Source organism: Protomyctophum bolini (assembly GCF_963924005.1).
Source record: "Protomyctophum bolini genome assembly, chromosome: 9".
NCBI classification, from domain to species: Eukaryota; Metazoa; Chordata; class Actinopteri; order Myctophiformes; family Myctophidae; genus Protomyctophum; species Protomyctophum bolini.
The window spans coordinates 15160491-15185018 of NC_137870.1; the positions used below are offsets into that span (position 1 = coordinate 15160491).

Below are 24528 nucleotides of genomic sequence, written 5' to 3' on the forward strand. Positions count from 1 at the left end.
CTTATAGCTTGTTGGTGTGGACGTCTGGACGCCAGTCAGTGGACGGACGAACGCCTAATGAACCACAAGTAGTACAGTAACTACAGTTTATACTTCATCATCGGTTAGTTTGCGTCTTCTCTGCCGAAAACGCCATGTTTCCGAGCCGTCTATTTGCACAGTCGGGTATGTTGTGAATGTCTATTATTTCTAGAAGTGTAACGTCGTTGACTCGTTAGCTATACATGCTAAAGCTGTTTGTCCAGTGTTTTAGTAGTTATTCTTTTAGTGGAGAATATCGAAGCAACGTGTTGGCGTTTTTAAAAGTGCTTAAGTGCTCATCTTTTATTAAGATTAGGTTAACCAAAGCAATAGTGATTGGTCTTTCTTGATCCAAGGAAAGGTTAATGTTTACCTTGTGTAGCCACTTGCACCGCCGCACCCAAAAGGTAAATAATAATGCTGAGGAAGGAGAAGGTGCTAGACAAAAATAAATGACAAATGTATTAAATAAATGACAAAAATAATTGACAAACGAGACAGACCGAAAAAAAGATGGCGCAGTTTAGTTTTTCCTTTGTTTTGAATAAGTAATGAGTACGTGCACTGTCTTTTTTTGGGGGCAAATCTAGAGTACGACTAAACATTTTCGAGACCCTGTTTAGCGTACCTTTTTTGTATTTCAAACTTATCGGTTGGGAGGTGTATTGTTGCATTTAGCTCCGTTTGGAACCTCTACGTTGAATGTTGTGCTTTTTACTGAACAATACGGAATTCAGGGGTGCTACCCGCCTCAGCAAAATTCTAACATCCGTGGCCCTGGGGTGAGCACTTTCTATTTGAAATCTGAACGTTTATGTAGAGTAGACGTTGACGAACTTGTAAAAGTAGCAAGGTCAAGGTGCGCAATTCGGGGTGAAGTTATTATGCCATGACACGTGAAGGACAATTGATTGCGCGTGCCAACCTGATTCTAGTCTGCGCTCTAGTCTGAACATAGGCATACAATCTACAAACCTGATTCTAGTCTGCAGTTTTCACATAGCCTACTGAACTGTAATGTAAAATTCTTTGAATGCCATATTTAAATATGCTTGTACATGTATTAGTGATGCACTATTCTTGCTCAAATGTGAATCTCGATTTGCCTCCACAAGAATTGAGATCACGATTCTAATTTTGTTCATAGTTAGTAGTAGTTGCTGAACATTACTACATTAAAAATGTAGCACCTGGAGCCTTAAACAGACATCAAAGTGCTTGACTTACACCTCTTACAGTCTTTCTCGTAGCAAAAAAAGACTGACTCGAATGAATTGGACAGCCATCTAGTGCTGAACGATTCTGGCTCAAATGTAGAATTGAGGATTACATGGGTGTCTGTATCTAGATCTCGATATTGTCTTTGATTGTGCAGCACTAATGTGCATATAATTCATTGTATAATATTAGTTTGACCCATAATATGGCCAAATTTAATGGACTCTGTATAACAAGTTTTTTAAAGCTAGTTATACAGAGCTTTAAAACTGGGTAGGGAGGCTCAGGAAGGACACCAACCATTGAGCAGCTCAAAGCTTGCTATGACTAATGTACATGCAATACTTCTTTCCTTAAATCCTACTTGTTTGGTTTATTTTCCTATTGTTTTGAGTGTTGCTAGAATGTCTAGAGACAGTAACCAACGAACATGATTCTTGTGTCTTCTTCATATTATGATAATGTAACAAGTCAAAATTTTGAATAATTCTTTAAACTATCCATTTATGTTTGCAGAGATGGAATCTCTGAAGACTGAGGATTTGGAGCCTCAACCTAGCCAAACAGAGAGGCGTAAGTCACATAACGGGTGTTTTGGAGACGTACAGTTAGGGCGAGGAGATATGACTTCAAATATATCATATAAATAAATATGTATATATATATATTATTTCAAACTTATGCTTTTATTTATATTATTACGTACGTTGATGTCTTGATGGGTGGGGATCTAAACAGTCAGTTGGACTAAGAATTGAGGGTTAAAGTGGTTAACATGTGTTTCTCCGTCCTCCCTCTCCACCATGTCTCCCTTAGATGATTCGCCATGTCAACCCCTCCACTCTCCACGTGTTCGCTTTATGGCCCTAGACAACATTGCAACCCCACCCGACAGGTGTGTGATTATTTTTTTCCCCCCCTTCTAAATAATCGTTAAATAGCTGATGGTCATCTTTGCTATAGATGTATAGACAAATCAGCGGCACCCGGTAGGCCATCAATACTGAGGTGTCAAGATGCACTTAATGTGACACCTCAGCTATGGCTGTGCCGAGGTCACCCCTTTGGATTTGTTTATAGACTAGACCAGTGTTTCCCAACCTTTTTTATGCCAGGGCACACTTGTGTGTGTGTGTGTGGTGTTTTTGTTGTAAATGAATGTCCTACTACTCGATCATACTAACTACAGCGTAGTGATTTCACGTTTTTTGAATCATGAAAAGTAACAGTTTTGGACATAAGGTTTCGATTTGACAATTTGTTTAGGCCAGGAGTCCCCAGTACGTACAATATTTCAGTTTTGTCATCTTCATTCAGAAACTCTCCTGTCACGACGCCGAAAGTCCAGCTCAAGATAATGCAGAAACGTGCAGTCAAACACCAGGATTCCATGGACGCCTTGGTGAGAGATCTGGCTATCACACAAGATCAGCTTGCAGAAAAAGGTAAATTTAATTTTTGACCCTTCAAAATTATCCAGGCCAATGATAAGACTTGTACACTTGGAACCATCAAAGACCTACCTACAATATATACTGTGTAACGTATGAACAGCCTTCACCCCCCTTCCCCTTTTTTCCTACTTTTTGTAAACTTTTATGAAATTGTATTTTGGTGTGGTTTTTTTGGGACCTCAATGGACTGTCTAATTAATGTATTCAATCACTTGAGGCGTATACCTGCCTGGTAGTAGAGCTAGTATTTGCATCATTTGCAGCACCTTTTAACCTAGGTTGTTTCTTTGTCTCCTTTGCAGAGCTTGAAATCAAGCGGCTGCAGCATCAGCTGGACAAGCTCAAAAGGGAGCTTGGCGAACAGGAGAGTGCAGCCAGGGAGCAACTTCAGGCACTGGAGAGCAGGATTGACCAGTAAGGAGAATTAACATCTACAAAATGTTGTCTGCTTAGAGTGTGAAATGCCACAAATTGGAAAACGAATGTTTAAAGATGTAGTGCCGATCTAGACAAAAATTCTCGTTGTCTCGAGCTAAAAAGCTTGCGCACGCCGGTGGGTGGCCAATGGCCATGCGGCCAAAACCGAAATGTAATACCTCTGATGCAAATAGCCTGCGTCCTTAGACGCATTAAAATGAGAGAGGACGCAATCATGTCCCCCTCCGGGGGTCCTGGGATGCAATACTGTACTCTAAAATAAAATGTCCCTGGGACCCATCTAAAAGACCACTACTGGGTCCTGGGACCCATTACATCAGTTACCTAACATAACCATGCTCATGTCTCATTGATGCATGCATTTATTTTTAATGAAACTAGATGGTGCCCCTCAGAGCACAGGTCTCCACCAGGGCAGGTCAGGTTGTGGCCTCCTGGTGGTGCTAAATAGGCCAATGTGAAAAGGGTGCCATTTCTTCTAATGGCAATTGGATGATTTTAGGCATTTTGTTCCAAAATTTTGTTTAGCAAAAATCCACCTGTTGGTGGCAATATAACAGGCCAGTGTGAATAGGGTGGGATATATTCCTTAACCTAGTAGGAAAGTCTGTGAAAGATTTCAAAAATCGCTGTTCATGATATGAGGCTTTTTGTTCAAAACGGGCCAATCCTGCAAACTTTGAAATCCTATGTTGGCCAATTAGGATGGAATATGAAATATCAGACATATCCGGCTTGAACACATGACTATAGTGTGTGAGACGATTTGTGGGACTCTGGAGGAGTAATAACAATGTGTTTTTCAAAAGTAGTCCTCCTGGTGGCACTATAACAGGCCGCTTTGGAAAATTTGGGGCAGAGGTTCATAGTTTCTTTCTTTATTTTTTGTAATTGAGTACCAAGACATGCGGTAATCTAGTTGTGTTTAAAGTTGTTTGACTACAACCTGCAGAAACACTGTATATTGCTCTCATAGATTGCAGGTCCACAGAGCGGAGCTGGTACGTGAAGTCCATGAGCTGAAGTCAAACGCCACTGCCATGGAGCGCAAGATTGACCAGCTCACCAGCGAGAATGGTGACCTCTCTATCCAGGTAAATAAGTAGTTGAAGATGAAGCCTAAAAGTCAAATGGAATGGAATGTTGTATTCCATGAAGTGTTCCAATGTCTAAGCCAAAAAATGCAATTACCGTAAATTAATCTCATTTGTATGACAAATTGTAGAATCGGCCACGGGTCTAATGGGCTAACCCATTAATGATTTATTTAGCACCACCAGGAGGCCACAACCTGACCTGACCTGGTGGAGACCTGTGCTCCGAGGGGCACTTTATCTAGTTTCATAAAAAATAAATGCATGCATCAATGAGGCGAGGCGATCAGGCCTATTTCATCAACGTTTTGAGCCATAATGCAAATAAAGATGTGTGTGCATGCGCTTGCACACAGGGATTTTGACCGTTTTACATGGACTCTAATTATTATTTTCTTCTGGGTAAATCACGTCTCGTTGTCCTGTGCACCGGTAAGTTAAACCGGGAAAGCATCTGGTTCATTGGTCTTGCCAAATTCATATAATTTCGGGGTGCTTGACATGAACGCTTTGAGCACCATTGATGTATAGAAACGTCGCTTTTTTAGAAAACTGATGTTACAAATTGATGTTTTTTCAGATGAGAGACATGAGCTCAAAGCTCACTATGTCGAAAGCAGCGCTTCACATGCTGACAGAGACTCAGGCCGCTGCCCAGGAGGAGTGGACCGCACAGGCCACTCAGATTCAGAGTGAGCTCTCCCAAGCTCAAATCGCTAAGGTGTGTGTGTGTGTGTGTGTGTGTGTGTGTGTGTGTTTGGCTGGGTGCAGTTGTCTGCCTGGTACATAGACCATGCGGTCCCAAAATGCTACCAGCAACAACTGCTAATGGCTGCGACCGCAGTGAGAGCGAGTCTTCACGCAGTAGAAACTCTAGAAATATACTACGCATAAACTCAATGCGACCATCATTTACTAAATGCATATCATGATGATTAAAAAAAAAGTTTAGAGCCTGGCCAAAACCTCTTTCAGTATAAATTTGTGACCGGTAAACTGTGAAATGGGGCCATTAATGGGAACCGCATGCCCAGAAGTGCAGTAGTGTCAATTCCAGCACAGGTAGCTGTGTTCATTACGTTGACTAATGCTATGATGAAAAATTACTTTTTTTCAAATTTAGAAAACTAATGTTTAAGAAGTAGTGGAAATACGGTCTGCAAGCTTGCAGATCTGCCATTTCTAGTAGATTGGGTTCCCAGACCAACATTTTGGGTCTTGAGACTATATTGTTTTCCCCCCCTTGTGAGGTAACATGCGTTTGCTTCCCGTTTGTGATGTGTTCTTTGTTTAACCAGGCCAACCTTGAGGAGCAGGTCCAGATCCTCGGCAGCAAGGTGAAGTGTTTGGAGGATGATCTACAGCGTGCCATCAAGGAGGAGAGAGGAGAGAACATGGGGCCTGTCATGGAGGTGAGTTAACCCATTAAGACATGAGGCCTATTCTACAAAAAGGCTTCTAAAGCCTAACATTTTTCTGAAACATTTCAGGTTTTTCATAGTATGGTCATAAGTATGGTGTACTATGGTCATACTTATTCAGGCCAAGAACCCCAAAAACGATTGCATGCCAAAATCTTGTTCAAGGGACCCCCAGAAGCAAAGATTCAAGTTCCCAAAGATTAGGAAAGGGGCCTGTCCCCTTATGAAGACAGCTTATGAAGATAGCTTGGACATTTGTAGATCAGTGTCTCGAGACACACCTACATCTAACATGATTATCTGCCATGTTTTGTGCTGGGCCCCCTGTTATGCCATGTGGCAGCCAAGTCTATGGACTTTATGGTTTCGTGCGTGCCCCTGTGACATGTTTGTGCGTGCCCCCAAATCCGGCTCTCACTTCACACATGTGTGACCTTTGGCTTGCAGTTTTGAACCTGAATTGTAAAGAACTACAAAATCTGCCTATTAATCAGCTCAAAACCACTTGGTCCCCTTTAGTGTAAGGCCAGCAGAGCCTCCAGGTGCTGCCAGGGGCTTTTAGACTCTTAGTTGTCATACTTTTGAAAGTTGTAGGTTTTAAATATTGTGTCCATTTTATATATAACTATTTTTTTTCTCTCTAAGCAGAGGGAGTTGGAGGACCAACTCAAAGCAGTGAAGAATGACTTGGAGTGTACAGTCGACTCACTGAAGAAGGCTAAGGAGCAAGTGAAGTACCTCCACACAGAATTGGCTACTGTTACCTCCCTCTCGGCTGCAAAAGACCAACAACTTGAAAGCCTCAGAGCAGAAGTTGCCCTACAAACTGTTATGCTTGGAGAGTTAAGAGAGGAAATGGGCACCAAAGAAGAAAATCTGACCAAACTACAAGAGGAGAGTTCTCATCAGGGTGAAGTTCTTCAACAGGAGATCCATGGGTTGAAGATTAAGTTAGAAAATGTGAAATGCTCCCTCAAAACAGCTGAAAAGGACATCCAGGCAAAACTAGACATTTTGGCTGAAACACAACGGGAGAGTACTCTAGAGAGGGATATGTTCCATGCTCATCAGAAAGAACTTCAGCAACAACTTTCAGCATCTGAAGAGCATGTTAGGTGCATGAAAGAAGAGATCCTATCAAAAGAACACCAGCTGGTTGTCTTGAAAGATGAGACCTCTGCACATTCTGAAGTGCTACAGCAGGAGTTACAAGCCCTTAAAAAACAAGTGGAAAGCACAGAGGAGTCTCTCACAAACGCTGTGAAGGAAGCCCAGGCCAAGGACGACCTTTTGGCTATAAATGAAGAAGAGAATGCTCGACAGAGGGTCATGCTTGAAGACCAGATGGCAGTCTCACAAGAAGAAGTGAGCAGACTGTGTGCAGAAGTAAAATCTAAAGAGGGTCAGCTTGCCTTGCAGAAAGAGGAAAGCTCGACACAATCTGAACTGTTACAACAGCAGATCCAAGGCCTGAAAGAGCACACTAAACAAATGGATGATTGTCTTAAAAAGGCCAAAGAGGACACTCAGGCTCAACTTGCTGTGGTCAACAGACAGGAGCAAGAGAGTACTCATCAGAAAGATCTTCTGCAGCAGCAACTGTCAGCATCTGAAGAGCAGGTTAGGGTCCTAAAAGAACAGACTCAGGAAAAAGAACAACAGCTGGTCGTCCTGAAGGATGAGACCGTGGCACACTCTGAAGTGCTACAGCAGGAGTTACAAGCCCTTAAAGAACAAGTGGAAAGCACAGAGGAGTCTCTCACAAACGCTGTGAAGGAAGCCCAGGCCAAGGAAGACCTTTTGAATATAAATGAACAGGAGAATACTCAACAGAGGGTCATGCTTCAGGAGCAGATGGCAGCCTCACAAGAAGAGGTGAAGACACTGCGTGAAGAAATCAAATCTAAAGAGGTTCAGCTTGCTTTGCAGAAAGGTGAGAGCTCGCGGCAATCTGAATTGTTACAACAAGAGATCCAAGGCCTGAAGGAGCACACTAAACAAATGGATAATTGTCTTAAAAAGGCCAAAGAGGAAGCTCAGGCTCAGCTTTCTGTGGTCACCAGACAAGAGCAAGAGAGTACTCATCAGAAAGATCTTCTGCAGCAACAACTGTCAGCATCTGAAGAGCAGGTTAGGCTCCTAAAAGAACAGACTCAGGAAAAAGAACAGCAGCTGGTCGTCCTGAAGGATGAGACCGTGGCACATTCTGAAGTGCTACAGCAGGAGTTACAAGCCCTTAAAAAACAAGTGGAAAGCACAGAGGAGTCTCTCACAAACGCTGTGAAGGAAGCCCAGGCCAAGGAAGACCTTTTGACTATAAATGAACAAGAGAATGCTCGAAAGAGGGTCATGCTTGAGGAGCAGATGGCAGCCTCACAAGAAGAGGTGGAGAGACGGTGTGCAGAAGTAAAATCTAAAGAGGGTCAGCTTGCCTTGCAGAAAGAAGAGAGCTCCAGACAATCTGAACTGTTACAACAGCAGATCCAAAACCTGAAAGAGCACACTAAACAAATGGATGATTGTCTTAAAAAGGCCAAAGAGGAGGCTCAGGATCATCGTGCCGTGCACACCAGACAAGAGCAAGAGAGTACTCATCAGAAAGATCTTCTGCAGCAGCAACTGTCAGCATCTGAAGAGCAGGTTAGGGTCCTAAAAGAACAGACTCAGGAAAAAGAACAACAGCTGGTCGTCCTGAAGGATGAGACCATGGCACACTCTGAAGTGCTACAGCAGGAGTTACAAGCCCTTAAAAAACAAGTGGAAAGCACAGAGGAGTCTCTCTCAAACGCTGTGAAGGAAGCCCAGGCCAAGGATGACTTTTTGAATATAAATGAACAGGAGAATACTCGACAGAGGGTCATGCTTCAGGAGCAGATGGCAGCCTCACAAGAAGAGGTGAAGACACTGCGTGAAGAAATCAAATCTAAAGAGGTTCAGCTTGCTTTGCAGAAAGAGAGCTTGAGACAATCTGAACTGTTACAACAGGAGATCCAAGGCCTGAAAGAGCAAACTAAACAAATGGATGTTTGTCTTAAAAAGGCCAAAGAGGAAGCTCAGGATCATCTTGCCGTGCACACCAGACAAGAGCAAGAGAGTACTCATCAGAAAGATCTTCTGCAGCAGCAACTGTCAGCATCTGAAGAGCAGGTTAGGGTCCTAAAAGAACAGACTCAGGAAAAAGAACAACAGCTTTTCGTCCTGAAGGATGAGACCGTGGCACACTCTGAAGTGCTACAGCAGGAGTTGCAAGCCCTTAAAAAACAAGTGGAAAGCACAGAGGAGTCTCTCACAAACGCTGTGAAGGAAGCCCAGGCCAAGGAAGACCTTTTGACTATAAATGAACAGGAGAATGCTCGAAAGAGGGTCATGCTTGAGGAGCAGATGGCAGTCTCACAAGAAGAGGTGGAGAGACGGTGTGCAGAAGTAAAATCTAAAGAGGGTCAGCTTGCCTTGCAGAAAGAGGAGAGCTCCAGACAATCTGAACTGTTACAACAGCAGATCCAAGGCCTGAAAGAGCACACTAAACAAATGGATGATTGTCTTAAAAAGGCCAAAGAGGAGGCTCAGGATCATCGTGCCGTGCACACCAGACAAGAGCAAGAGAGTACTCATCAGAAAGATCTTCTGCAGCAGCAACTGTCAGCATCTGAAGAGCAGGTTAGGGTCCTAAAAGAACAGACTCAGGAAAAAGAACAGCAGCTGGTCGTCCTGAAGGATGAGACCGTGGCACATTCTGAAGTGCTACAGCAGGAGTTACAAGCCCTTAAAGAACAAGTGGAAAGCACAGAGGAGTCTCTCACAAACGCTGTGAAGGAAGCCCAGGCCAAGGATGACTTTTTGAATATAAATGAACAGGAGAATACTCGACAGAGGGTCATGCTTCAGGAGCAGATGGCAGCCTCACAAGAAGAGGTGAAGACACTGCGTGAAGAAATCAAATCTAAAGAGGTTCAGCTTGCTTTGCAGAGAGGGAGCTCGAAACAATCTGAACTGTTACAACAGGAGATCCAAGGCCTGAAAGAGCACACTAAACAAATGGATGTTTGTCTTAAAAAGGCCAAAGAGGAGGCTCAGGATCATCTTGCCGTGCACACCAGACAAGAGCAAGAGAGTACTCATCAGAAAGATCTTCTGCAGCAGCAACTGTCAGCATCTGAAGAGCAGGTTAGGGTCCTAAAAGAACAGACTCAGGAAAAAGAACAACAGCTGGTCGTCCTGAAGGATGAGACCGTGGCACACTCTGAAGTGCTACAGCAGGAGTTGCAAGCCCTTAAAAAACAAGTGGAAAGCACAGAGGAGTCTCTCACAAACGCTGTGAAGGAAGCCCAGGCCAAGGAAGACCTTTTGACTATAAATGAACAGGAGAATGCTCGAAAGAGGGTCATGCTTGAGGAGCAGATGGCAGCCTCACAAGAAGAGGTGAAGAGACGGTGTGCCGAAGTAAAATCTAAAGAGGGTCAGCTTGCCTTGCAGAAAGAGGAGAGCTCGAGACAATCTGAACTGTTACAACAGGAGATCCAAGGCCTGAAAGAGAAAACTAAACAAATGGATGATTGTCTTAAAAAGGCCAAAGAGGAGGCTCAGGATCATCTTGCTGTGCGCACCAGACAAGAGCAAGAGAGTACTCATCAGAAAGATCTTCTGCAGCAGCAACTGTCAGCATCTGAAGAGCAGGTTAGGGTCCTAAAAGAACAGACTCAGGAAAAAGAACAACAGCTGGTCGTCCTGAAGGATGAGACCGTGGCACACTCTGAAGTGCTACAGCAGGAGTTACATGCCCTTAAAGAACAAGTGGAAAGCACAGAGGAGTCTCTCACAAACGCTGTGAAGGAAGCCCAGGCCAAGGACGACCTTTTGAATGTAAATGAACAGGAGAATACTCGACAGAGGGTCATGCTTCAGGAGCAGATGGCAGCCTCACAAGAAGAGGTGAAGACACTGCGTGAAGAAATCAAATCTAAAGAGGTTCAGCTTGCTTTGCAGAAAGAGAGCTTGAGACAATCTGAACTGTTACAACAGGAGATCCAAGGCCTGAAAGAGCAAACTAAACAAATGGATGATTGTCTTAAAAAGGCCAAAGAGGAAGCTCAGGCTCAGCTTTCTGTGGTCACCAGACAGGAGCAAGAGAGTACTCATCAGAAAGATCTTCTGCAGCAGCAACTGTCAGCATCTGAAGAGCAGGTTAGGGTCCTAAAAGAACAGACTCAGGAAAAAGAACAGCAGCTGGTCGTCCTGAAGGATGAGACCGTGGCACATTCTGAAGTGCTACAGCAGGAGTTACATGCCCTTAAAGAACAAGTGGAAAGCACAGAGGAGTCTCTCACAAACGCTGTGAAGGAAGCCCAGGCCAAGGACGACCTTTTGAATGTAAATGAACAGGAGAATACTCGACAGAGGGTCATGCTTGAGGACCAGATGGCAGCCTCACAAGAAGAGGTGAAGACACTGCGTGAAGAAATCAAATCTAAAGAGGTTCAGCTTGCTTTGCAGAAAGAGAGCTCGAGACAATCTGAACTGTTACAACAGGAGATCCAAGGCCTGAAAGAGCAAACTAAACAAATGGATAATTGTCTTAAAAAGGCCAAAGAGGAAGCTCAGGCTCAGCTTTCTGTGGTCACCAGACAGGAGCAAGAGAGTACTCATCAGAAAGATCTTCTGCAGCAGCAACTGTCGGCATCTGAAGAGCAGGTTAGGGTCCTAAAAGAACAGACTCAGGAAAAAGAACAACAGCTTTTCGTCCTGAAGGATGAGACCGTGGCACACTCTGAAGTGCTACAGCAGGAGTTACATGCCCTTAAAAAACAAGTGGAAAGCACAGAGGAGTCTCTCACAAACGCTGTGAAGGAAGCCCAGGCCAAGGATGACCTTTTGAATGTAAATGAACAGGAGAATACTCGACAGAGGGTCATGCTGCAGGAGCAGATGGCAGCCTCGCAAGAAGAGGTGAAGACACTGCGTGAAGAAATCAAATCTAAAGAGGTTCAGCTTGCTTTGCAGAAAGAGAGCTCGAAACAATCTGAACTGTTACAACAGGAGATCCAATGCCTGAAAGAGCAAACTAAACAAATGGATGATTGTCTTAAAAAGGCCAAAGAGGAGGCTCAGGATCATCTTGCCGTGCGCACCAGACAGGAGCAAGAGAGTACTCATCAGAAAGATCTTCTGCAGCAGCAACTGTCAGCATCTGAAGAGCAGGTTAGGGTCCTAAAAGAACATACTCAGGAAAAAGAACAGCAGCTGGTCGTCCTGAAGGATGAGACCGTGGCACATTCTGAAGTGCTACAGCAGGAGTTACAAGCCCTTAAAGAACAAGTGGAAAGCACAGAGGAGTCTCTCACAAACGCTGTGAAGGAAGCCCAGGCCAAGGACGACCTTTTAACTATAAATGTAATGTCTGAACAAGAGAATGCTCGAAAAAGGCTCATGCTTGAGGAGCAGATGGCAGCCTCACAAGAAGAAGTGAAGACACTGCGTGAAGAAATCAAATCTCAAGAGGGTCAGCTTACCCTGCTGAAGGATGAGAGCTCTTCACATTCTCAACTGTTTGAACAGGAGACCGAAGGCTTAAAAAAACAAATGGAGCACATACAAGAGAACTCCAAGCATCAAGACAAAATCCAGAGGGCTCTAGAAATGCAGCTTGCAGCTAAATCGGAGGCTGCAGAGCACTACAAGGCACAGGTTGGTCTAACTACAGAATATTTTCGGATGCCTATATTGGATCACTTTCCATTGTTTAGTAGTGTTAATTAATGTAGTCAAAACACTATCACCTTTCATTGTTTAGTGTTAAGCATTAATGTCACTTTTTCTTTTTTTACATGCTGCACTCCTAGTTTTACATTAAACTCTTGGACTTCATGCTTCAGTGAAGTGCCTTCAGTCAGCCAGGCTCAGTCTTTAGCCCTATAATATTTGGTCTTAAAAAAAGCTATCTTCACCAACTCCCATCATCCCCAGATGGACAAGGCGGTGAGCCACTACAACGGGAAGAAGGAGCTTCTCCAGCAAAGCAAGGAGCAGGTCTCTGAATTGCATCGCTCCCTGGCGGAAAAGGAGGACGAAGTCAAGCTGCTGCAGACAGACCTGGAGCAGGCTCACGGCAATGAGCAGCGCCTCCAGGCAAGCATTGCCAGTCTGGAAACGCAGGTTGGTGTTTTTTCTCTCTTGGATAAAGCAGTTAGTTTGGGCTATTTAGTGAGATGTGTGACCAATCTGCAAAATGCATGCTTGCCAATAGCTTTCTTCACAATGTGTTCAAAAAGATGTCTACTATTGTGTCTTTGGGCAGTCGCGGAGACTTATGACACTGCTGCTGAAAGTTGGGGAACCTATATGCAGGCACAATTTTCAAAATGTAATTCTAATTTAAGTAGCATGTAATAGGTCAAACTTTAGCCCACCTTGGGCTAAAAACGGCCACCGCAAGTGTCTATGGCCGTTTATAGCTTTCATCTTTTTAGTATGTCTGTTTGTTTAACCCTATAACACCCGGATATATTTCTACTTGCAAAAAATATATGCAAATATGACCAATTGCAATGAACATCAATGATGACGTTTAGGTGAGAAAAATGTTTTATTATTGCAACTTTGGGTGTTACAGGTTAAACACGGAATGTGCTCAGCTGATTGGCTGAGCATTTAATGTGATGTGTTCACACGAGTGATTTTTATTTTACATTGTCAGAAGTTGCTGCTCTTGAGCATAATTATAAAATATAAACCATATCAAGTCACCTCTAGGCCATGATCAAGTTCCTAGCATTTCCATAGAGTATGGGAAAAAAGGATTATACCATTTCTCTTTTCTATCCTACGTCCATCTCAGCTTGCCTTCGCCAGCCGTAACCTCAGGGAGAACAGCAGGCTCCATGGGGGTGAAGGGAGAGTGACGCAGTCTGCCTACTTCGCGGTTCCACTTCCAACAACTGTTCAGTACAGGCAGACTAGCAGTTCTGACAGTGACCTTGATGATTCTCTCAATTCAACAAGGTAATGCCAAATCCAGTTGAAATTACATGGACATATTATGTTTAGTTTTTAAGGCTCTGTTCAGACTTTCCCCTCTTTATGTATATGATGCATACTTCGCCTTCACTCATCCCCAATAACCTTTTGTCATGGATTAAAAGTACTTAGTCTTATTTCATTATTTGGATTCCATAGAAGCCGGCATGTATTCTATGAAAGCATCTTGCACAGGGAAAATAGCTGATCTACAAGTCGTCAATATGTCTGCGACACACTGAGTGTGTAGCTGGGCTATTTTCGATTATTTTTAAGATTGAAACATTTTAAAGCAAAGGTTAAAGGTGTTTTACATAATTTGTGTACCAGTATGGTATCACACATTAGGGTGTTGCCAACTGGCCATACAAACCTTTTCAGTTGTGAGCTTTTATTTTTGCTTTAATCCATGCATTCTGTGCTGCTTTCCCGTGCAGGATGCCATCTGGACCAGAGGAGTCCAGCACCCCTCTGGTTCGCAGCAGTGAACGTTTGGCGGCCAAACTCCGCGGAGCAGCGTCACTGGAAACTCTCTACTTCACCCCCATGAATACCAGAAAGTCCAATAGGTGGGTTTTTTTACATAACCATGGCTGTGATGCCCTCTCTCCTGACTTGTCTACTAATGGCATGAGCACTTGCATACGATAACGGTAAAAGTGGAGATAAGAATAGATGGAAACTGTAACGCTATAACATTTAAAGGAGAATTCCGGATTAACCAGTTTCTTTAATCTGATGTTATATCCAATAACGAGTGGTACAGTTGAAAAAGATCCTGGTTTATATGTTAAGTTTAAGCCTTTTGTCTCTTTAATGGTGGAACTGCAGAACCAGCAAGCTGGAGAGCAGCCCGACTTCGCTAGCTGGCCTGGGCCTGGACTCGGCCAGGAGGAACCCATCCTCGTCGGTGAAACGGCGCCGGACCACCATCAGCATCACCATGAGCAAGGTTGACTTAATACTCCACACCATTTCTAAAGCCTTTCGCATGTGGACACCCACGTTTTCTGTCCGACAATCTTTATGTACTTTCCCCTATTGTATCTCCATATTTCATCTTTATGACCTTTTTTGTATCTCTATATTTCATCTTTTTTTTTATCCTAACTGTTTTGGACAAAGTTTCCACCCAACAGCATCAATGCACACAAAGATTGTCTTGCTGTTTTTTTTCTCGTTTCTTTTAAGACTGCACATCTTTATAAATAAATGGTACTGCAAATGTTATCCAAATTAATTGGTTTTTATAGTGCCTTGCCCTTAAACTTTATCTCACAATTGTTCACTGTGTGATCGTTGACTTGTGCACTTGTAGAAGCGCCCTGGGTTTTCCAGTGAGGATGAGACTTTCCACAGCCTGGCCCCGGCCCACTCCCATCCCAACCTCACCTCCTCATCTGATGATCATGGTGCCTCACGGCCCGTGGCAACAGAGCTATTTGCCACACCTGCCAGAACCTCCAGCGGTGATGAAGACCACCTGCTCAGCCTGCCCGGTTACCGCAGGAGAAGTGCTGCCGTCCCACCCCGGGGTGAGTAACCACAAATATTACTATTAATTGTATTTGAATTGATTGTATATTACACGATAGAATAATGCATGTTCAGAAGAATCTATAATGTTTAGGAACTGATCGCTAGAGGGGAGATCATTTCATGCTGTTTCACAAATGGCACATTCCTTTTTCCATGTCATGAGGTTTGATTTAGCATCATTCTATGAGCTCTGATGTCTATTAAGTTCTCATGTACTATTCCTCCTCCAGGTTCTCTGTACGACGGGGTGGAGAACGAGCCTGATGGTGCGTCGGAGGACTGGATGAGGATCGCCGAGCTGCAGGCGAGGAACAAGAGGCAGCTGCCTCACCTGAAGTGCAGCTACCCTCTGGAGCCCCGGGTGAGTGAAGAACTGGGTCTCTAACCTTTTCATGTCAAGGACACCCAAGTCTGTACTTGCCCGTGGAGCCACGTCCGTAAATATTTTGTTAAATTTGTCAATCACGCAAACGAAATATTTTTGTCTGTTTGATCAAATAATGTATTGTGTTCTGGCTTGGATCAATAGAACTAACATGAAAGAGTTTAAAGAAAAAAATACTATTGCCATTTATTTTTATATTAAAATCTTTAAAGGTTTGTCAAATTATTGTGGGGCCCACTTGCTATACTCGAGCACTCCCTGTCGACTAGTAAGTGAAATCACTGAATATACCTTTAAACCTTTTTCTTCCCCTCCAGCCTAGCCTCTGTCCAGATTTCACAGTCTCGGACGAGGAGCTTCGGACGGGAGACCCAATGGAGACGGTGAGGCGGGCGACGCTCATGCCAGGTCAGCTGCAGGACTCCCTGGCCTCTCACCGCCTCTCCTACATGGGACCTCCTGGTGCCGGCGCTGCTGCTGGGCGTCATTCTCTGATGCCTGGGCATCTTCCAAGGAACACCGCGGCCGCTTCATCTCGCCAGGAGAGCCAAAGAGGCTCCAAGAGGCCTGCAGCCAACGAGTCCCAGCTTTCTCCTGAGGTAACATTACCGTCACATTCATTATTATTAATGTCCCGTGAATTACAGAAAGGTGAAACTTTCATATATTCTAGAATAGATTCCTTGCACAAAAAGTGCAATATGGTAGGGGTAAAGACTTAAAGCTTAGTATTTAGAAGGCCTTTTTAGAATCTTCCTGGACCACTTCAGCCATTTTCAACCAGTCATCCTATAATTCGTATTCTCAAAAGGCAGGGCTGTGGACCACTCAGAAACCTGACAGTTTTGGTCATTTTCAAATAATAAATAGTTTTTACATCACCATATCAACATGAGTTAGACTTTAATATATTAGCGCCCCTCACTTCACACCGGTGTGATTTCTTTATCTTTGCGTTGGCTATTAAATAAATGGGAGACGTACAAGCTTGCGCCAGCTTGTATATCTATTTTTGTGTGTGAAAACTGATTTAGTTTGTAGACTGTCTTAATTAAAGGCAAAAGAAATATGGGTTAAATGCAAAAGATGTATGTGTGATTAAAAACACAATATATTAATGTATATTTTCTTGTCTTTACGGCGTGTCATCTCATTCTTACTATTGTCACTCAAACAGTCAAAACGGATGGCCACCAGCTGCTTCCCACGACCGCTCACCCCTAAATCTAGACAGATCCGCGGTGGAGCGTCATCCTCCCGCTCTGAACTGCGTGTGCCACTCAGCCCTGTAAGTCTCACAAATGCATATCTTTGCTGTCTTTAATACAATTTTGTATGTACAATACATTTGCATATAATGGGGTAGAACCAATGCTGTTTAGTCACAAGCTGTAATACTTTTCATTGGCTAAATATTTATAAAACTCACAGATGGACTTAACCACTGTCCCCATTTGCATTGTCATTGTACTCAACTGGGGATTAAAAACCTTTTATTACATTTATTTGGGGATTGTTTTCCCTTCAACGGTCAAAAATTCAGTGCATAAACCTCATCTCCATATTTAATTTATTTTGTATTTATTTTTTGTAAAAACACCCTACTTCGTCATACTACAGTATCTTGGTGTCAAACAAGACATTGTTTCTCTTAAATGACTGGAGAACTGTGCCTTCAACCCACAAATGGTCCCTCCCCAATGTTTGGGGAAACACTGACTTGTATGCTTGCTCTTTAGTAAAGTTCACTGTATTTCTTTTAAAGGTTCACTGCAGTAAAGTTCACTATTTCTTTTAAAGGTTCACCGCAGGGAGACCATGTGTTTCAACATAGAAAACACACCAAAGAAGAACAACTACCTGCAGAAAGGTCTCAACAGGCTGCGCAGCTCCACACGCAAATCCCCCGGCAAAGGTTCGCGGAAGTCACCTGCCGCAAGCGCGACTCGCACCAAATCGCCACGGAGTGTGGCGGCGGCGTCCCGTGCTCAGACCACAAAGGCTGGCAGGGTCACCTCCTCACCCCCTGGGCCTGGGGCACCCGGAGGACGGCAGAGGAGGTCACCCCGAGCTACCGCCAGCAGCACAGCAGGCCTGACGGCCAGCGCACGCAAGGTGAGCGCACATCTACTCTACATGACTCGCCCCTTTCCTTCAGTTCATTTTTAGGCCCTGCAGTGTTTTCGTCTACTAAAAGAAAGTTATACAAACTACATGGAAACTAAGCTATGACTAAACTAAGACTAAATATATTGACAATTTTTGTAAACTAATACAAACTACACTAAAATGTTAGGGAGCACTAGTGGAGAAGAGATCCAGTAGAACTAAAAAGTAATTTCATGTCCGGTTGCACTCTGCACTCAGCATGCAACCAAGTGGAAAATCTGTCATTACAATGCCATCATTACCTGCCAAAATGTTTTCGACTGAAATGTTTTAGTGTTCATCTAGTTTTAGACTATGACTAAAACCCAGTTTTATATGAATAAGGCCAAATTAGACCCCCGTTTGTTATACTTTTCTATCTCTGGGGCCCCAATCTACAAATCTAAAACCCTGACTGAGTCAAGTGTACAAATGGAACGAAATGTGTCCATTTGCTTCCATTCGTATACAGAGTTACAGACCCACCAATATTTCGCTTGCTTTTCCTAATCCCTGGTATTGAACACTTTGTAGGGTCCTGACACTGACCTGTCTGCTGCAATGGACAAGAGAGACTGACAGCAGGTCAAAGCTCTTACTTTGGTCTATGGGTCTTGGTGTGGTGAAAGTTTCTTTTTTCTCTTCACTTAAAATGTTTGAATATACACTACGGTATTTCTACATTGTGCTATTGTTAGTTTACTTGAGTAAAAGTACAACGGTATTGGCATCTAAATATACTAGTTGATCAACCATAAATAAAATCAAATCATTGACACACAGTGAAGCCTTGAATTTATGGGAATCCTTTTTATTTTTTTTGCATTCCTGATCAAGTTGATGGCTCAGTAATCTAGATATAGAGTACAAAACATGCTATATTTTCCTGAGATTTTGAGAAAGTATTAAATGTACAATACTAGAGTACCTCAAATTGCTTGAGTGAATATTCATAGTTACTTTCCACCACCACTACAAGATAAACGCCTAGATTCGTCCTTGTTCACTTATAGAAGTAATTTTATTTCCCACAGTCTGTTTGCTTGCGTTTCCTTGTTGTAAAGCACGTCATTTTGCATTGGCACGGTCTTGGGTTTAGATTTAAAAATGAACACAATGGTCAGTGTTTGATGTGGTTCAAACAAAGCTATGTTATTTATGTATGTTATTTATTTTCATATTAATGAATGCATGTCAAATTGTTTGTGTACGCTCATTAACCACTTGAACCCTGTCTACCATATTCTGGGGGGAACATTGGCCAAAAATGGATAGACTACAAGCACACACACACACACATTTCGATTTCTTTATTTGAATCCACAAATTACAATTAATTTTACAAGGAAACAAATATAACGGGGTTGACAGTTCATGTTCACTTAAGGATACACATGGCACCTCCTTCTCCACACAGACAAACTGCCTATAACAGACGAGACAGAACAGTATTTGGCACACACACACACACACACACACACACGTTAATGTTTTAGCTTAACTTGTGTCTGTATGCTCATTAATGTGTATTCATTTTTTATTTCCTTCACAGATGATGAGCTTCAGGAGGAACCGGTGATGATGAGGTCTAACCCCTTGTGTACATACTGTATGTTTTCTGATTTCTCACCCCTGGCCCTGACTACACGTTATACCGTACACATCTGTGTAATTTTATGTGTATGGGGCATTTTAATTTTTTTTTAATAAAGATTTAAAGTTTTACAACCTTGTCTGTTTTTCATGATGCAGGAGATGCATGTAGTAATTGAACAAACCAACCCTTAACACATTTAGACTAGAGACCAATTCTAAAAACACCTTGTAAATCCTGATCCAAAATCAATTGGTAACATTTTGGATGGTCTCGGGATAGCGACAGAATCAAAATCTCCATAGATTCAAGGCTTCGTGTGGTGAAGTGATATAGGAAAAAGGGAGGGATGCACCAATATGGACATTCTTGGCCGATACCATTTTTTTAAATAACAATTTAACCCATTTAGACCTGAGGTCGATTCTACAAATCCTGAGTTTTCTGAAAAACCTCTTTCTATATCAGTGGTGCTCAAACTTGTTCACTAGTGTCAAGGAGCCCCAGAATAATCTGTATTTGGCTGCCGACCCCATCTCAAAGTATGATGTTCTGGGACCACCCAGAACACCAAAAGGGGTTCCCGGCTATCGGGTTAACTGATGGCCGATACTGATAACAATATTTGTTTTTTTTGTATTTCACCTTTTGTGCCAGGGGAAACGAATGCATAACTGTTCAGACTCCACAGCTTGGTAAATTTTAGATGACACCGCCAGCACGAAATGTATGCTTATCAATAACTGATAAATATCCGCTACTGCAATCAGTGCAATGTCACTAGATGAACATGAGTTTTCAACAGGTGTTCCGGGACCCTAAAGGGTCCTCGGTTATTACTATACGGGAGCCAGCTGCCAAATCTTTGTTAACATTAACCACATGAATCCTAGCATCCATATTCTGTGCAACGGAGAGAAAAAAAAGATCTAAAATGAGATTTGTAGATCAGCAATTATTTTGGGGAAGCTGGCAGAATTCTGGCCTGGGTAATGTGATTTGTGTGTCTGATGCTGATCTTGGTTTAGTCCCACACCACTGTTTGGCCCATATTTTAGTCAAAGTGCAAAAAAGTGTAAACATACTTTACATGGCTTTTTGATGTATATGCAAAATAAACAAATGGCTTTATTGTATTTAACCATTTAAGCCCTAATCAAAAACTTAAAGGAAAAAGGCAGATCTACAAGCTCACGTTTCGGCATTGTAACGTTTTGTGAGCTTGTAGGATCTATTGTTTAGCCATTTTTTAAATCATTGAACATTTGCCTAAATTAGCGATGACGGGTTGAAAGTGATTCCAATTGCGAAACATTGGCTGAATAATGTTGACACTGATGTAGTGGAAAAAGTAAAATTATAGCTGATATATCTGGCAGCCAAATAGTCTCAGTGCACATGGAGAGAGAGAACTGTTATTTGTCTCCATTGCAAACTGCTGCCATACAACTCGCATAGAAGCTCTCCAGTTTGACTGTGAAATCTCTTGTAGTGGTTCACTTCTTTAAAAGCACATCGGTTGAATGTGTCTCTTTAAGTTACTGTGATGTCTGAAGCATTACTCACACACTAGTCAAAGCTTTTTTGAATGAATCCACTTGTGAGCTAATTAAGCTTTGAGGTCCTGCGTCAGTGCTGAACCATTTCTCACACCGGTCACAGTGGTAAGGTTTTTCTCCTGTAAGAATCTCTGGTGCTGTTTGAGATTATTTCTATTGCTGAACTTTCCCCCACACTGGTCGCAGAGCTAGGGCTTCTCCTCTATGAATCCTCTGGTGCGGTGCCTCTACTCACAAATATGTTGTTTCACTGGTAGTTGTGAAGGAAATACATCTGAGAATGAGGGGAGATTTTAAAAAAAAGGATTAATGTTCTAATTAAATAAAAAAATTACATTCAAATGTATCAAATGTACGCTTACAGTAGGGCCTATACATTAATATATTTTGTCAAGGTCATGGAAAACAAATTAGAATTTTTAATTAAAAACAAGTTTGAGAGAGAGAGAGAGAACACACACACACACACACACACACTTTGGCTGATGGGTTATGAACATTTCATCCATGTTTATTTGATCAGTTAAATACACGTTTATGCCATATATTTTCAATAGAACTGACAGCCATCATCACATCAGTCGTGTGTGTGTGTGTGTGTGTGTGTGTGTGTGTGTGTGTGTGTGTGTGTGTGTGTGTGTGTGTGTGTGTGTGTGTTTTGCTGGCTGGAGGAATAGAATTAGTTGCCGCAACGACTGGCTATCCATAGTGGTGTTATAGCGACACGTAGCGTTCAAAGGGAGTCATTGCAGCCGCTGAGCCGCCCGAAACCGAAACAACATTGTGATTGTGACACACTCGGGAGGAACTAGGAAGTAGCCACAGTGCAGGGAGGACACGGTGAGTAAAACCAACCGTTGTGGCGTTTGTTTCTGTTTTAACCGCCTTTGAGTACAATATTTATGTAAAAAGGTTTGCATTTGGTCAATGTTTCATGACAACGCGTGGCATATTGGTCGTAAACCTATGAAAAACAACTTGTAGGCTTAGCTATGGTAGACTATGCATGAGTGAGTGAGTGAGTGCATACACTGAGTGAGTCCACTACATTAGGGCCAACGCTTGGCTATATTTTGTAACCCCACCCCAGTGGTGTGTACTTACTGTGTAGTTATCAATCATTTATCAACTGCGTGTGTGTTTAATATCTCATATAGGTGTGTCACATTTTGGTACATGCAATAATACTATTATTAATAACAGACTTGTGTTCTTTCATGTCGGTGTCAGTGAATCCTGTAACACGGAAGTGATACTCCATTCATTCAACTAAACCGGTCAACCACGATGGACATGGACCAAAGGTAATGCAATATTCAAGTATCAATACTCAAGTATCAATACTGCAACATAGAAACACTGTGTACACATGGAACCAAATGGACCCGTACAATTAGTTACAGACATCTGAGTTACAGACATCTGAGTTACCCCCTCAAAGAACCCTGAGAGTTCCTGGCCCGGGCCCTACTTGGGGTGACCAGATCCAAACTGTATATTTGAAGGCCAGAAGTAGTATCGCTTGTGTGGGATGGGACAGGACGGGTTTAGCGTCTTGCTATTAAATGCCTTGATGACCATAATATTGCCTATTATTTTGTTATTAAACCCCTCTGCCTTCTCACATTTTGTTTTAAAATTAGTCATGAGTGGTGTACTTGGTAGCCTAGGGGACATTTCTCAGGCTTAAACAGGCTTAAAAACACAACTTGCAGTAAAAGAGACAATACGAGTTTACGACAGAAAACCAGCTTTGCGGGACTTTTAGGCCATTTCTGCCTGCCAGTCACAATGTGGGACAAAAAGTCTTGGAAATGAGAGACTGTCCCAGTGTCCCACGCAAAGCGGAACATCTTTTCACCCTAGTTTTTTATCTGTCATTTGTCCCTAACACAAACATTAAATGTCATTAACAATAAATATAATTTAATGTTTGTGATGGCACAGTTTGTTTTACATCACCATTACATCACCTAAACAACAATGAGATAGACTTTAATATATTAGCGCCCCTCACTTCACACGGGTGAGATTTTTAACCCATTTTGGGGCGGGAACCCCTTTTGGTGTTTTAAACATTATGTTATAATTTAGCTATTGAAAAATAGCAGATCTACAAGTTCGTAGGTCTGCTATTTTTTTTAAATCGTGAAAATATTTATTTCAGAAAACTGGGGGATTTAGAAGTTTTTTTTTTATTTTAATTTTGAGGTCAGGCCTAAATGGGTTAAATTACACTCGGGTATCAGATAGGTAATCTGTATCAATCAATTCGACCGATACGCTAGTTTATGGGTATCAGTATCGGGGAAGGAAAAAGTGTTATCGGACACTACGGTACATCTCTACTAGCCCGTCATGGTGACAGTAAGTTGTGTGTGTGTCGCTCACAGGGCTGAGAGACCACCGTCCAGCTATGGATCCATGAAGAGTGACGAGGAGTCGGTGATAGAATTCACTGAGAACGACCAGTTGGCTCTTCCTGCGATAACCAGCCAGGCCATCACAGGGTCAGTTACACTATGATTATCATTATGATGATTTAAATGCAGGTTCCTCTACTCATCACAGGGTCAGTTACACTATGATTATCATTATGATGATTTAAATACAGGTTCCTCTACTCATCACAGGGTCAGTTACACTATGATTATCATTATGATGATTTAAATTCAAGTTCCTCTACATCACAGGGTCAGTTACACTATGATTATCATTATGATGATTTAAATTCAAGTTCCTCTACATCACAGGGTCAGTTACACTATGATTATCATTATGATGATTTAAATACAGGTTCCTCTACTCATCACAGGGTCAGTTACACTATGATTATCATTATGATGATTTAAATACAGGTTCCTCTACATCACAGGGTCAGTTACACTATGATTATCATTATGATGATTTAAATACAGGTTCCTCTACTCATCACAGGGTCAGTTACACTATGATTATCATTATGATGATTTAAATACAGGTTCCTCTACATCACAGGGTCAGTTACACTATGATTATCATTATGATGATTTAAATACAGGTTCCTCTACATCACAGGGTCAGTTACACTATGATTATTTAATATTTATCATTTGACAGCAAAATAAGCAGATCTATGCAATGCGTTGTGACTGTGAGCCTGTACGTATATCTGCTATTTCTTACTGTTGTACTATGAAGGATACAGGGTTTAAAGTAGTTTAAAATACCAAAGCTATAGATTTCCTTATAATGGCCCTGTCCCACAGATAATGTGGTTATTAGTCAGTGTTTGTCCATATAGAATTAATACTGGCATAATCATCACGTTTTAAATATAAAATAAAACTTTGTCTTTGGTTTGTTGTGTCCTCCAGGGTGAGGTTGAACTGCGTTGACTATCCGGAGACTATCTTTACTCAAACTACGCAGCAGACCAAACCTCCAGGAGCCGATGTCTTCGATACCAGGTAAAGAATGTAGTCAAGGGGCACTTGTGTGTCGCAGTGGTATAGTGCCTGCTCAGTGCCCACCACTGCAGAGGTTGTGGGTTCGAATCCAACGTGTTGCCTACGGCTTTGTCGAGCGTCTAGAGTAGACGAATACAATTGGCGTTAGGGGAGGGAAGCCAGGCAGGATGGGGGAAGTTTGTCACTGCATGTACGTAC

General features: G+C 42.4%; 2 protein-coding genes across 7 annotated transcripts in view; both read left to right on the forward strand.

Moving 5' to 3' along the window:
• Positions 1–51: 51 nt before the first annotated feature.
• On the forward strand, positions 52–19456 carry numa1 (nuclear mitotic apparatus protein 1). Of its 3 annotated transcripts, none has more exons than XM_080773056.1 (20): positions 52–165; positions 1756–1812; positions 2056–2134; positions 2557–2684; positions 2996–3107; positions 4108–4225; positions 4806–4946; positions 5524–5637; positions 6292–12327; positions 12607–12795; positions 13478–13641; positions 14094–14225; positions 14488–14608; positions 14975–15191; positions 15426–15556; positions 15898–16179; positions 16758–16868; positions 17381–17695; positions 18263–18313; positions 19281–19456. In XM_080773056.1, the coding sequence occupies exons 1-19, from the start codon at positions 135–137 to the stop codon at positions 18305–18307; spliced, it is 8523 nt and encodes a 2840-aa protein (XP_080629182.1). In that variant the 5' UTR covers positions 52–134; the 3' UTR covers positions 18308–18313; positions 19281–19456. The 3 variants fall into 3 exon arrangements, with proteins under 3 accessions (XP_080629182.1, XP_080629183.1, XP_080629184.1); XM_080773057.1 differs by having other exon boundaries at positions 6295–12327; XM_080773058.1 differs by lacking the exon at positions 18263–18313.
• A 2223-nt stretch (positions 19457–21679) lies between these two features.
• Positions 21680–24528, forward strand: part of nlrc3l (NLR family, CARD domain containing 3-like) — a 234648-nt gene continuing 231799 nt past the window's right edge. For all 4 annotated transcript variants that reach the window (XR_013964645.1, XR_013964646.1, XM_080772667.1 and 1 more), the window contains exons 1-4: positions 21680–21721; positions 22112–22185; positions 23275–23391; positions 24238–24330. Coding sequence is in view for 2 of the 4 variants with exons in the window: in XM_080772667.1 (XP_080628793.1) it covers positions 22169–22185; positions 23275–23391; positions 24238–24330 (227 nt within the window). In the remaining 2 variants the exon portion in view is untranslated. The remainder of the gene's footprint in view (positions 21722–22111; positions 22186–23274; positions 23392–24237; positions 24331–24528) is intronic.

Coding starts and splice junctions, on each gene's coding strand:
- numa1 (XM_080773056.1), top strand. CDS start 135: ATGTTTCCGAGCCGTCTATTTGCACAGTCGG. Junction 166..1,755: donor CCGTCTATTTGCACAGTCGG/GTATGTTGTGAA, acceptor TTATGTTTGCAG/AGATGGAATCTCTGAAGACT. Junction 16,869..17,380: donor TGCGTGTGCCACTCAGCCCT/GTAAGTCTCACA, acceptor TTTCTTTTAAAG/GTTCACCGCAGGGAGACCAT.